Source organism: Leptosomus discolor, chromosome 27 (genome assembly GCF_034619465.1).
Source record: "Leptosomus discolor isolate bLepDis1 chromosome 27, bLepDis1.hap2, whole genome shotgun sequence".
NCBI lineage: Eukaryota > Metazoa > Chordata > Aves > Leptosomiformes > Leptosomidae > Leptosomus > Leptosomus discolor.
The window spans coordinates 252,190-266,720 of NC_141417.1; the positions used below are offsets into that span (position 1 = coordinate 252,190).

General features: G+C 59.6%; 1 protein-coding gene across 1 annotated transcript in view; it reads right to left on the reverse strand.

Annotated features, from left to right (window-relative positions):
• The window catches only part of LRP1 (LDL receptor related protein 1), a 72,285-nt gene that overhangs the window by 42,508 nt on the left and 15,246 nt on the right, over positions 1-14,531 (reverse strand). The window contains exons 10-12 of the mRNA XM_086478565.1: positions 3,265-3,427; positions 1,599-1,821; positions 1,124-1,313 (exon numbers count right to left, since the gene is read on the reverse strand). Of these exons, the coding sequence (XP_086334691.1) occupies positions 1,124-1,313; positions 1,599-1,821; positions 3,265-3,427 (576 nt within the window). The remainder of the gene's footprint in view (positions 1-1,123; positions 1,314-1,598; positions 1,822-3,264; positions 3,428-14,531) is intronic.

Sequence of the window (14,531 nt, forward strand, 5' to 3'; positions counted from 1 at the left end):
GGAGCACAAACCAGCATGGTGTGTCCCAGCACAGCGCCACAGGCACTGGGCCACGCTGCCTCCATCCTGCCAGCCCGCCCCTCATGGGCCATGGCAAGAGCGGGGCTGCCCGGCTGCTCTGCAGACAACGTGGGCAGGATGAGCCCCTGAGTGGGGACGGACAGCACCAGCCCAGAGAGCCCCCTTAACCACACTCCTTCACCGCTCAGAAATCTGATTAGTTTTATATTCTGGCAAATGCCAAGCAGCCTGCAGACGCTAAAAGGATTTTAAATGAGTAAATTGATTAATTGCAGGAAGGTGCTAGGGGTGGAGCAGGCAGACAGGGAGGGGTGCAGGGAGCGCACGGTGCCTGGAGCTCCGAAGCCTTTCAACTCCCTTCAAATCCCTTGCTGCCTGGGAGCACGTGGCCCCAGCTGAAGGGTGAACACACCAGCAGTGGGGACTGAGAGCATGAAGGCACCACAAAAGGGAGCCATTAATATTTCACGATGCTGCATCTGCTCCAATGTCCCTGTGCTCTCCAGCGAGATGTGATCGATCAACCACGTGGCACAGCTGCCTGGCTCACGGGGACGGCTGCCATGTCTCTTGCAGGAGGAGACGGAGAGATAGCGCGGACCAGCAGCACCCCAGGGCATGCAGCAGCCCAGCGAGAGGCCAGCCTGCGGCTGCCTGGGGAGCAGGAATCCCACCCGAGCGCCTGGCCAAGGAGTGCTGTCAGCAGGACGGCAGCTCCGGGAGTCCCTGCGGAGCACAGCCGGGCTGCTGCTTCCTCTGTCCCTGTGCCAGCACACTTCGGCTCGCCCGGCGTTTGGCACCCCTGGGCAGGCTCCGGCAGCACCCCTTGCTCTGCTGCCACTCCCCACAGTGAGGCTCCCACTGCTGCCCCCCTGCCCAGGCACACGGGGACGGGGGGGAGCTGGGGGAGGCTGGGCAGGGCCAGGCCCAGGCTAGGCACAGCTCCTCGGGGCCACAGGGTGCTACCAACGGACCTGGGCAAGTGAACCTGTCCTGGGTGCCTGGTCCCGTTAGGAGAGGGAATTTGGAAGGTGCAGCCTGTCCCCATCACCGCCCAGCCTTTGGGATCCAAGAAGCTGCTCTTCCCAGGCCGGGGTCCCACCTGTGGGCTGGCGCCGCTGGTGGTAGATGTGCAGTGCTCCTCCCTTGTCCACCCGCGTCACCACCTGGTACTCGGTGCTGTTGAAGCGGTTGACCCGGATGACGCTGGTTTTCTGCTGGGCGTTGGCGTTGTCAGAGTTGGTGGCGTAGAGGTAGTTCTCGAAGACGGTTAGCCCGTAGAGGTGTTCAATCTGGAAGGTACCGTGCAGGCGTCCACAAGGAATTTAGGAGGAGGATGAGAACCCTGGCTCCGAGGCGCGCAAAGCCCCGATCCCTGCCCATCATCCCGCCCTACAGCTCTTGCCCCTGACTCATTTAGGGCACGACATGGGGCTTGGCAGGCAGGTGCTGCTGGTCCAGTTGTTGGACCAGCAAAGCCAAGCCTGTGCACCAGTGACCCCAGCAGGACAAGCTCAGACTTGCCTCTAGCACACTCTGCCATCAGGCCCCCCCGACCTCCCTCTGGCCCCACTCACCAGGATGCCCTGGATGATGGTATGTCTGTTCTTGCCTTCGTAGTCCACCACCTCAATGTAGTCCAGGTAGGCGTCAGCCCAGTACACCAGCCGGTTCACCAAGTCCAGGGTGATGCCGTGGGGGAAGACGATCTTGCTGTCCACCAGCTTGGTGCGGTTCTGCCCGTCCATGTCGCAGCGCTCCACCTTGGGGATCTGCCCGTAGTCGGTGAAGAACACTTTGCTGCGTGAGAAGGGCAAACACGGGAGCTCAGAGCCGGGATGTCACGTTCAACCCAGAGAGAGGGAACGCAGACGCACAGAGAGTGCACGCTCACGCCCACAGACACGGGCTTGCCCCCGTGGGCACGGGCAGGCTGGGGTCTACCACAGCGGCTCCCAGCTGGGGCTGGCCCAGGGGAGCTTCTCGCTGCCTGCACGGCCCAGCTGTGCCAAGGGCACGAGAGACTTTAAGTCGGTCACCCGTGGGGCTTCTCTGCACCTTTCCTGTTTGAGGCTAGAGTCTCTCTCCAGGCTGCTATGCGATATTTATTTAGAAAAAATACTTCTGATTTTCTGCTCAATAACATCACCTCTCTTTGTTCAGGCAAGGATAAAAGCACCCATCTGGAAAGCAGCAGGTGAGGGGGAAGATGTCCTCTTTACTGGTTTCCCTGGGACCCCGCAGCACGCACAGCTGCCGGGTTCAGCAGACCACGCTCGCAGCAGGATCTGCCCCGCACACGTGCCCTGCGGCCGGACCGCGCTTACAGAAAGTGCCTGGTGGCACCTCGCGCTCTGCTCTGCTCTGCCCACCATGGCCTCAGCCATGCCAGCTCCTCGCTCCCAGGGTCCAGCAGCTGCCGCGTGTGCCCTGAGCTGCTCCGATGACTCAGCATCCCAGCTTCCCCACGCATGGGATTTTGCAAAAGGCAGAGAGCTGCCATCTGACCACAGCACCCCGTATAAATAGGCACAAGGGGAGCTGCCAATCCATGCAAGTATCTGACTGTTTCGGTTCCTGAGAGCCATGCAAAGCTGTAACCATGCAGCCACAAGCTGGAAGCAGCAGCTTGTCCTGAGCCTGGCCGGGTCTGTCCTGCAGGACCGAGCACCGGCAAAACTGCTGCCCAGGGCAGGCAGAGTGGGAGGCTCCCCTGAGAGAGGGGCTTCTGGCCACGGGCATGCAGGCAGAGGACACCCCACCAGCCCCACAGGGAAGGACCACGCGCTTGCCAACTGTCACCGAGAACCGTCACTTAGAAGACCCAGGTTCAGATGCTGCTGTTCCCCAGTGCTGCACTGTTCAGCTCTGCTCTTGCACCAGTGCCTGTCCCCGGTGCAGCACCAGCAGAGGCTCGGGCTGCTCTGACCCACCCTCAAGGACCAAACCCTCACCTCCTCCAAAACCAACTGGTACCAGCGGGCTGCTTAAAACACTGCTGCCACGACTACGCTACAGCACGTGGCCCCAGTCCCAGCTGAGGGAGAGAAAACGCTGGGATTCACTCGTTGCTAAAGCCCAGAAGGGCCCTCACGGGCAGGCAAGTTGCTTCTGCAGCAGCATCCCTGGTGCCCCACCTGACTGCAGCAGCTGGGCCCTCCTGCCTTGCTCCACCCCCCCAAATTGATGGTGCAGGTCCAGGCAGCAACGCTGAGCCCTCCCACGCCCAAGCAGGACTCCTACCCCATAGCTGGGTCCAGCGCTATCCCCTTGGGGTTGTACAGCTCCAGGTCCAGCAGCGTGACGCAGGTGACTCCGTTCTTGTTGCAGACAAAGATCCTGTCATCGATGTCATCCACGAAGTAGAAGTTGCCCGTGAGCCAGTCAATAGCCATCTGCTCCACATCTAGGCCGTTGGGAGAGGGGGGGGTGAGGAGAGGTTTGGCAGGGAGGGAGGGAGGGAGACAGGAGCCCTGTGCGTGCCTGTGCGCAGGGTCTCTGACCACGTCCCAGCCCACCAGGCATCTCAAGCACAAACATAGCTGAGGAGCAAGACAATGTGAGCCATGAAGGAGCTGTAATCTGCACTGCACGGGGACCTGGCCCTGGTCACCCTGCCTGGATCGACACAGCAATCCACCCGCTCTTCCCGAGGGAGACGGGACCTGCTGCCCCCCAGGCAGCCCAGCTGCAAGCGGCAGCGCCATCAGAGACATCACACGCAGCCGGGAAAGCTTCCCACGGGAACATCAGTCCGAGCAGGGGGAAGGCTCTGCAAGGTGGGTGCTGCAGGAGGGAGGAGGCAAAGCCGGCTCCTGGAGAGCCAAGTAGCGCAGAAGGGGAAGAGGCTCAAACCGCAGCACCTGGACGGCCAATGTCTGCCAAGCCCAGGCTCGTGGCAGCGCAGGGAGGGACGGCAGCAGCCGGGGACTGCGGCCGAGCCCCACTGGGGCGAGGCAGCCCAGGCAGAGTGGGCAGCGCTAACCCAGAGCCACAGGGACGCCCCAGGCCCTGAAGCAGGTGAGAGTTGGCATCTGGCACGCAGCGTTTAAGTACTTAATTAAACCGGTGAAAGCCTGTTAAATCGGACAAACCCAATGCACCCGAATTCCTTCCTTGCAACCAGGTCAAGGCGCTGCTCAGCTCCCCCCACCTACCCACCAGCCCCAGGCCAAAGGCCGGTGTGAGAGGCTGCAGCTCCCAGAGGCTCTGGGAGATGCCAAGTGCTTTGGAGGCCTGTCCTTTTGGTTAGTGCCCCCCCAAGACCCCGCACCTCCCCCACACCGACCCAGCAGCACCGCAGTGCCAGCACCGTGGCTCGGCTTCACAGCCGGCACAGGCAAGGCAGAGCAGGGACGGGAGAAGCAGCAGCCACACAGCCCGACCACCCCGAGGACATCGGGACCCAGACAGCCCCGGAGGAGCAGGGCCAGACGCCGCTGAATTATTAACCAGTGCAGAAGCTCAGGAGCACAGAGGGAGAGGGAAAACATGAATCAAGCCAGGACATTTTGCAACGCCCTGCTCTCCCCCTGCTCGCAGGATTCAGCCTGATGATATCAAGCCCTTCCCTGCTGTAGCACCATGAAGTGTTGCCTAGATTTTGGCGAGACCCAACTGACGAGCACCCAGTGGTTTGGGGGTGCCCTGTCCGAGCACAAACCCGAACCCCCAGTCCCCAAGTTATCCAGGCCAGCTCTCTCGCTCGGATGCCTCCACTGAGCATTTTGTGTCAAGGCCGTGGCCCTGGGGACAGGGACATCCTGCTGGTGGTGATGGGCGGCGGGTGACCAACCGCCCTCCCCTCCGGAAGGGCAAGGCCGTGGCGCCGCAGCCACCACCCAGCGTGATGCATTTCATAAAAACAAGTGGAAACAGCCAGAGACAAGGAATTAGCATCAAACCAGCTGAGCCGAAGGCCCATGCAGGGCTCCTGCTGCGTGGCCCAATGTGCCAGAGCCAGCAGCAGGGCCAGGACAAGGTTGGGGCTCCTGGTCCAGCCAGGGCCCCTGCACCCCCAACCCAGCTCCTAGGTGCCTGCTGGCGACAGAGGTTTTCATGCTGAGCAAAAACCACCTTAAAAGGTGCACGGGAGAGATGGTGGGTGGCGTGGGGCAGGCAAGGGCCCCACTCTGCCCCTGAGACTGGGCTGAGAGATGGGGCTGCCCGAGTCACGCCGCCTGGACCAGCGTCCACCCTCCTTCCCTGCTGCACCCCCCAGCCCCGATCCGCCCCCCTGACAAGGGGAGGGGGTGGCAGAGCCAGGCACGTGCATGCAGCTCTGCCTGTGCGAGAAACGCTTCAGCAAAGGGATGTGCAAGAATTCCCCAAAAAAGCAGGTCTTGGCTGGTGCCTGCGTGGCTGAGTCAGAGTCACAGGACCAGGGGAGCAATCCAAGCAGAGGTGGATGGGGAGCACCCAGCGGGACGGCACGGACCTCCCCCCCAGACGCAGGCTTTTGCTTTTCCTCGCTGCCTTCCTCCTGGAGGGTGCCCAGCCATCGCTGCCCCATCACCAGAGCTCGCCCACACCTCGGCCCTCCTTTCCCATTGCTCTGCCCCAAAGCCCCTGGCGCCAGGGGGCTGCTGCCACCTCACCGGCTGCATCTTACTGAGCCGCAGCCGCGTCCAGCCGGTCCGACAGGGAGGAAAGTTCACCGGCACAGCACTCAAAGGCTACATGGGAATCAGAAGGGAAAATGGCCAAAACAAGCTATAGGTTTCCAACCGCTCACTTCCTGGGCCCCGCAGCTTCCCTCAAGCCGTTTCTGCAACAGTTGCCTCTCCCCATCAGAGGAGAGGGTCCCGGTCCTCCCAGGGGTCTCCCGGCCGGGCCCCAGCTCCGAGCAGGGCAGCACTGGGCCAGGGAGCTGGGGGTGACGCAAGCACTTGCTCTTCTCCCAGGCTGTATTTTTGCAGCTGGAAAGCATTACCCTCCTCAAAGGCTTTTGTTTTTCAGCTTGCTCCTTCTCTCCTTGCTCGCCATCCTCCCCTCTCCTTCACAGGAATCAGTTTGTATTATTAGTATTATTATTTTCAGCTCTTTCTTGTAGCCTCAGCTAAACCTGGATTTCCTCTTGAACTTTCAGTGGAAGCTAATTTAGCAAATGTCTATTTTTAACCCCTCGTGTTAGCCAGCAGAGAGCTCTCCCTCCCCTCTTGGCTTTGGGAGTGGGGAGGAGTGAGGGACGCAGCCGGCCGCTCCTCCCAGGTGCCACATGTCCCCCCAGCAGAAGAGCGGGTGCCCGGGGAAGGTGTGCCACAGCCACCCATGACTGGCAAGATGCACACAAGGACTCAGTTCAGGGGCACCAGCTGTCCCTGGGTGCAGGAGGGCTCCTGTGAACAACTTTCATGGAAGGAAGACGACGGGAGGCAGCGACGACCCCACTCCTGCCTGCGGCTCCCAGCAGCGGAGCAGGGCTGGCCAGTGAGTGCATCCTCCCCACCAACTCCCAGCCCAGAGTCAAGCCTTCCTCCTTGCTCAATCACAGCTGGGCGTTGCAAGAAACTGCAACATGCAAAACTAATTTCCCAAGATTTATTTATTTGCTAGTGTTTGAAAACGAGCTTGTGGGGACAGAGAACAGGGAATGTCAACTTTAAAGGCTCTTCCTGGAAGAAGCTAACCAACCTCGCCAGGCCGGCGAGCCGCAGCCCACGCCAGCCAGCCCCTCTCAGAGGCACTGGCCAGGAGCAGCGCTGGTTGAAGTGGGCTTTGACCATTGTTTTCCCTGTGGTGAGAGGGCAGACGGAGGGAGGACAGCGGGAAGAGGGAGCACCAAGGAGTTCATCAGCGCGCAAGTGGCACGTTGCTCAACAAGGGCGGGCTGGCAACTTCAGCAAACTCCGAAACCCACCCTGCACAGATGTTTCCTGGTTTCACGCTCAACATGAACAGAGCGATCCTGATCAAGCTTTTGCTGAAGTCCCTGCCCCAAAACAGTCTATGTCACAGTGTGCTTGGATTTTCCCTTTTCCTTCTCATGGCCACCAGTGGAAGAAGCTTCTGGAGCCAACAGGCCCTCAGGAGCCACAGCTGGGGCCAGCTGGCTGGAGGAGAAGGCTCCCACATGTCCCTTCCAGGCCAGACACCCCCGACACGGGGCTGAGACCTGTCGGCACTCCCAGGGCACATCTGGGGAGAGCAACTGTCCCGAGAGGCAGCAGAAGCATCTAGCCTCCAGCCAAGAAGTTCTTGGCCCTGTCAACCCTTACAAGTCTCCGCAGGCACTCTCAGCAACAACCTTCCCCCTCCCTAATTCCAATTTCATCCTGTGCTCAAGGGGTCTGCGAGCATCTTGTCCTGCTCAAAGAGCTCCTTGACACAAGTGGGTCATCAACTCAATGGCCGTCCACAGGAGCTCCTGCCAGAGGTTCTCCCTCCCTTAACCCATGGAGCATCTGATTTACCCCAGGACCAGTCAATCATCGCAAGCCTGTGGGTTTTTTGGGGAACGAGCTTTGCTGACCCAGCACATAACTTTCCTCTGCATGAATCAGTTGTTGTGCAGTCTGCAAATACATCAATTGTGGCCTGACACAAGGAGGAAGGAAACGCGCAATCTTCTCTCAGACTAAAACATGGATTTCGACACAGTTCTGAAACAGCTGCAGTTAAGATGTGTACAACTCAGCAGCTCACCCTGACTCTTGCACAGTTAAGCATGGAAGAAGAGAAACCACCTACAGTGGTGAAGGTGCAAAGAGCTTGGAAATCAGTGCTCTGTGCTGGAGCGGTCTGGAAGAAATCCCACTCCTCAATCACTCCTAAAGGGAGCACTCCCCGTGGGGTGTCTGGAGCAGGGCAGGACAGGGACACTGGTCAGGGGAGGTCCCAGCTCTGCTGGAAAACCTCCTTACAAGACTCCCCTTTGAAGCAGCTGAAAACCACCACTGCAACGCCAGGCACAGAGGTCCGTCGCCAAAGGTCCTCGCCCCCTGTTCTGCTGAGGTGCATTTCACCCTTGCCCCAGCACATGGGACAGACAAAAGAGTTGGGCTGAGCACTGCTGCTGACATCTGCATGTTGTTTTTAAATAAAGAATATTTATGCCCAAGCGCATCCACTAAGGACAGCCCACCATTTTTGCTTCAGCTACACCAGCTCAGAGCTAACACAAGCCTCAGCAGCAAACAAGGGCCTGAGGCACAGGGGCTGCAGCGACTGGCCGCACAGGAACGCACAGGGACAATGGTGCAGTCCACAGCCCAGGCAGACAACGCACCAAAACGCTCGTCCGCACCACGTCGGAAGCAGAGAAGCTGCCCGGAGAGCAGCCTCCAGGGGCAGTCGGCGCCGCATCCTCCTGCTCCTGGCAAAACCCACGCGAGCCAGAGCCCAGGGGGCGAGGGGGGGCCGTGTCCAACTCGCCACCCAGTGAGAAGCCCAGGCAGGCAGCCGCACTGCATGCCCCACGGCACCGGGCACTGGGAAGGCCAACGGCACATGGCTCCTGCGGGGAAAAAAGCTTGGAAAAGTTGCCGAATGTTTCGCTTCAAAAACGCCTCCAGAAGAGGAACGGAGGCTCGTCAGGAATGCAGTCCCCAGGGCTTCTCAAATACATTGGTTTCCTACTTTCCTTTTTATAGGGAATGATCCGTTTGATACATTTACATAATACCATAATCTGGAGGAATTTCTGTCTCTTCCCTCCACAGACATCCTCTCCCCCGGAGAACAAGACCGTCTCTGTAACGGCAACATACTCCATGGATAAACACTGCTCCTGGGGACAATTTTCCTTAATTAGAAGTATGTTAACAGGACAGGCACGAAGACAAACTCCAGTCCCGCCGGGTGCAGGACAGACGGGCACCCCGCGCCCCTCGAGGGTCCAGCACGGCCCCCCTGCCCCCGGGAACAGACCCCTCCTTGTGCAACGAGCCACCACCTCGAGCCTTGCTGCCAGCTCGGGGAGGAGGGGACAGCGGACGGGACAGACACCGGCACGCACAGCCACCGCCATCACGTCAGCCTTGTTCCCTTAGAAAACCAGGCTAAAAAATAAATAAATTTAAAACCCCCTCTGTTAAGCTGTTTAGCTCAGCGGAGGAACCGCTGGGTGGAAGCCGGTGGCCCATGTCCAGGACGTCTGACTCGGCGCTTGGAAGGATCCCTGTGGCCTCTGCGCACACGCACGCCCACGCCCGCACAAGCCAAACACTCCCCGGGAGGTAAAACCGACCCTCCCGGGGCTGCGCAGCCCCCGGCCACTGCGGGAGGAAAGCCCCAGCCCGGCCACGCTCGGGGCAGGGGGAGTGGCTGCCAGTTAAAAGCAGATGCCAGAGCATCACCCTTCGCCGGGGAGCCCCGGGCTGCCCAGACCCCCAGCTCGCATGGTCTCCAGGCCTCGGACCCCGCCCCGGCCAGCGCAGCATCGCAGCCGCATCCTAAGGGGAATGCTCGGGGCCACCAGCCCCGCTCCAGCACCGGGCACAGCCCCAGGCTGACACAGCCTCCAGCCTCCCGAGGTGGGAACACTGTGGACAGCATTTTGTCACCCTCTTGTCAGACAGCTTGCACCTCCTCCCCAATCCCAAACCTGCCCCCCTCCCCACGGCCGGGCTCAGCCCCACAGCATCCCTGCATGAGCCCGGCTGCGGCACCGGAGGTGGGAAGAGCAGAAACAGAGATGGAGCAAGCTCCATCTCAGCTGCGTGGAGGGCAGCCAAGGGACCACTAATTACTCTGCCTTAATGAGGCCATTCCACGGGCAAAAATATTCAGCAGAGGCTGACGGAGGGACAGGGCAGTTGGCTCCCTTCTGGGTGAGAGGAGAGAGACACAGGCTCAATGGGAACACCGGGATGATTTTGGGGGGCAGGGAGACAAGAAAGCAAAACTGGGACTGATCCGGGCAGAGACGATCCTGGCAGGGCTCGGCTGCAGCGCGACGAGCCTGGCACAGACAGACGGACCAATGTAAGCAGGGATAAACACGCCCCTGTGCATTTGAAATCAAACCTGTCCCTGTGCACAAGAGGATCCCAATTACTCAGGACATTAATTTCACCCTTTTGTCTCCAGCAACGTGGGAATGAAGCTTGCCCCACGCTCGATGCCTCAGGGCTGGCTGGAGGGAGATGGAGGGGAGCAGCGGGGACTGCAAGGGGCTTCTCTGTCCCATGAAGGGGGAGGCAGAGAAGACCTTTCCCTGCTCTGCCACCACAGCCCAGGGGATCGGGGTAGCCATGAGGAAGGGAGGTAGCAGCTCGGGCAGCAAATGTGGCCAAGCCAGGGCGCTGCAGAGCCATCCCCTCCCAGCACGAGGGTGCTGCCACCCTTGAACTGCTCAGCAAACCTCAGAGACAAATAGAAACCAGCCCAGCTCACTCCGCTCTGGGGGTCTCGGTCCCATTGGGGACTTTATCCCCATCCCACACGTGGGGAAACACAGAGGGGTAATGAAAGCCAGAGGTGCTGGGCAGAGCCGCAGAGAGGTCCCAAGTGTCTCGGCAGCAGATCTGCCTCCAGGCTGAGCAGAGACCAGTAGGCACTTAGCTAACAGACTGATTAAAATCATCGCGACCGTTGTCCCCTCCAACACAAAGAGCTGACGTGCTGGTGTGGGCACACTGGCCCTGGACACCGCACCCATCACCCACCCCTTGCTCTCATGTGTCGCTGCTACGAGAACAGTCATAAACAGTTAAAAAAAAAAAAAAAAAAGGAATCAGCAGATGAAATTACCAATCACCCTGCTTTCTTGCCAAGTAAGTTCACATTGGAGCCTCTTTCTTGGCTTGAGGCAGCAAGGAAGAAAAATAGCTTTCCATGCAAAGTGGGGAAAGAAATGTACTTGGATTCCTCTGCAGAGCAACATCTCCCTGAAATCAATTTGTCCCAAACCCTACAGCTCTTCTGCTTATTGGCAACAGGACAGGTCATTACGAGTAACAGGGCTGAAATGGAGTCAATGAAAACAACCTCCTAGACATGCTTGTTTAGATAGATGCTGCCCAGGAAGGTATTTTAATAACAGCCAGATTGCTATCGTTTAGGGTTTATAATGCACTCGGGATCAAATGCCCTGATATTTCAAACCCCTTCCTGGGGGCTTGTTTTATAAAAGAAAAAGAAAACAACGAACCTTAAAACAAGAAATAATAAATCAAGGAACCTCCACAGCCCTTTCCCAGCAGCCCTGGACGCGTCCCGCCGAGCAGCCGACATTCCTGCCTGCTCCGCCTGGGAGCCGGCCGCAATCCCCATGCCGGCAGCGCCGGGGCAAGGCCAGCACAGGCCCGGCTCCGTTACTGCAGGACGTCAGCAAACCTGCAGCCATCCCCCTGTGCCGGGAGAGAACCAAAGCTCCGGGCACCTGGGCTTCTGGGGCCGTGAATTAGCAGTGCTGGCACCAGCGACCTTCCAGCACAATAAATGCATTCAGCGCAACAAACCCTGGCACCGCAAAGCTGCTGGTTCTGACCGTGCAACAAGTCACGAGTCGGCCGAGAAAAGGGAAAAAGAAAAAGAGCAGGGGAAGGGGAGCCGCCAGGAGACCCACTGAGAAGCCCAGGTTTCAGTCTCCCGACACACGTTCTCTAGTATTTTTCCACAGCAAAAGCGAAGAACTCCTGCCTTTTCCTGAAAGCCAAGGATCACTCGATCACACCACGCCAGAGCCGAGGCTTTAACGGCGCCATTGCAGCGCTCACACAAATGCCGCAGGCAGCGCGGGGTCAAGCTGCTGCCAATTAACGGTGTTCTCTTAAGGAGGGCTCCTCGCAGGGCTGCGCGCCCAACCCGCTCTCGCCCCAGAGCCCTCTGTGCACGCTCCGGGGAGGTGTCACCACCTTCTTCTGCCACCTGCGGGGAGTCGGGGCACAAATCCCATTTCAGGTCGCATAAATCCAATGGCAGACCAGAGCGCTGCTTCCCTCGCCCCTCTCTGTCCCAGCCCCACGGTCTGAAGCAGAGCTCGGGGGCTCACCCAAGAAGCTGCAGCCCAGCCACGCGCTCCCCAACAGCCAGCCCTGGCCCCAGGACGATGTGGGCATGGGCAGAGGGTGGAGCTGGGCAGCAAGGAGGGCTGGGGGAGCAGAGGTCTCTGACCGAGCCACAAGACGCAAAAAGCTTTCTGCACACATTCATCTTTGCAGAAATGGCGACAGCAAAGTCATAACCAAGGCAACCGCCACCCCAGCCAGGACTCACTGCTTCCTCAGCACAGAGCTAGGCCATGGGCCAGCCAGTGTCCAGGCAGGAGCCACTCGGCCCCATCCCAGCCCCAGGCAGGACCCGCACTGTACCCACACCTCCACCCGAGGAGCCGGGGCAGCACCCGCTGGGTGCAGGGGGGAGGCAGCACCGGCCCAGGGGCACTCAGCTGGGGCGGGCTGAGCAAAACAGGGGCCTGGAAGCAGAATTTTTTTTTTTGGTGTGTTGTTTTGCTTTGAAATTCTTTGGAAGCCCAACTCCAAACAAACAAGGACATTGTCTCGGGAAACACGTGGAAGCTGGAATCTGGTTGAGAAAACCCACGGGATCAAAGTCCCCGGAGGTCAGGGATTAGCTGCTGAGCAAGGTGGGTCCGCCGGGAACGGTGGCAGCCCCCTGCCAGGCACGGGTAGGGCAGGGGCGGCTCCTCTCCTTCGCGCCTGTGCGCGAGTGCTGTCACTTCAGAGCAAAGCCTGCCCTGGTCACCAGCCGTGCCTTGCCCCCCCGGAGCGGTACAGGCTGAAGGGGGCTGCGGGGTCCAGGGGTTCATGGGGACCTGCCCCGCGCCACCCTGCTCGCAGTGGCGATGCTCAACTGGTCCAAGCAGATGCTGGGTGCCAGTGGAGCAGAGCCTCCGCATGCCTCGGAGAGCGGCTCTACCCCCGCGCAGGCACGTGCCTTTCCGTCCCCAAGTGCAAGCGGACATGCCATGCCTGCCAGGATCCTCCCTGGTCAGAAGCAGCACTGGATTTCCACACAGAGCAGAGGAGAGGGAGGGCGGAAAGGGAGGAAGGACAAGACAAGATCCCCTTGTTGCAATTCAGCGTCGGCAGGAAGGACGAGCCCTCCCCTGCACCGCTCCCGCACCATCGCACGCCTGCTTGTGCCCCGTCCTCCTCCCGAGGCTGAGCCCGGAGGGTGCTCCAGCAGGCGCTCAGCACCCAGGGAGCAGCCCCAAGGGAAGCTGAGCTCCAGCGGCTGGGTGGGAAGGTGCCACCTCTGCGTTCCCCGTGGGGATGGGGACAGGCTGGACCCCTGCCCGGTGAGTGGCCACGCCATCCCCACACCTGCCTTCAGCGGGTTCGGCTGCTCTGCAGCACTAGCCAGGAGCTGCCTTGGCCAAATGGCCACCGGCGCCGAGCCCCACGCCTCCTCCCTGCCACCTCCCTGCTGGAGAGGTGTCCAGGGCTTCCCAGCCACTGCATTTGGCTCAGACTGATGGCGGAGAGAAAGAATTCCATTCCAACATGAGGTGGTTTTTTGGGATTTTTGTAAGAGAATTAGATGGAAGACTTCACTAGCCTCTGATTTTTAGTGTGTCCCCAGAAAAAGACCTGGGGGTAGGGAAGCGGCCAGCTCAGATCAACTGAGAAAATCGCTGCCTGTGAAAAATGTCCATGGGCAGCATGTATTTGGGAACCAAGGGACAGTCACCATGAAAAAGTGTGTCGGTACTCAAGACTGCGGATAGAAAAAAGGGATTGCACTTTAGCAGTGCAAGGACCAGGGGAAAAGCAAAGCTTCAGAGTACAGTGGGTCTTGCCAAGCCCTGTTAATAGCATTCATTTAACACATCTCCCACAACACAAGTGACACTAATCTCTCTGCAGGAAAGGAGCGGGGACAGAAAGGCAGGGAAGCAGGGCTGCTATCAGAGCTGGGCTGTGACATCTCACCAGCCCAGACCTACCCCTGACAGCTGGGGGCTGCTAATTTCCAACCCTTCAGGATCAGTCTTCCCCCATCAGATGCCAACTCAAGCCCCATTAGCAGCAGGCACCAGGGAAGCCTGACTCCTGCTGTTTGCAGATAATGCCATAAAGAAGCAAATAAAGAGGGAAACCACTAATTGGATTCACAGGTTCCTCCAATGTCCTGACAGAGAGGAGCAGGGGAGTGACATTATCTCCTCATCACAACCCCCAGCATCGGACCCAGGGCTGGGGGAAACTCATCTCTCCGACTCGTTTGTGCTCATGAACAAACCCTGCCCCACAAGGACATTTCCCTGCACACCTCCAACCCATGGCGACCCAGGTGAGGCTGGGAGGGACACGAACGCAGCCCCACGCCAGCAGCCGCCTGCCGAATGCAGCGCAGAGCCGCACAGCCTGCCAGGAGCACACGGCAAAACTGTGTAAGGACCGTTCCCTTGGGAAACGGGAATAAAAACCAACCAGTGCCACGCAGCCAACGAGCAGCTTGGGGCAGCCCCACTCCCACCACCTCTGCGCCCCAGCCTGCCACCAACAGCACCTGCAGCACCTACACGTCCCCACTGCAGGTCTCTGCCACCGTCCCCAAGGGAGGGCAGAGGTGGCAGCTCGGCCGGTTGACAGAGGGGGTGA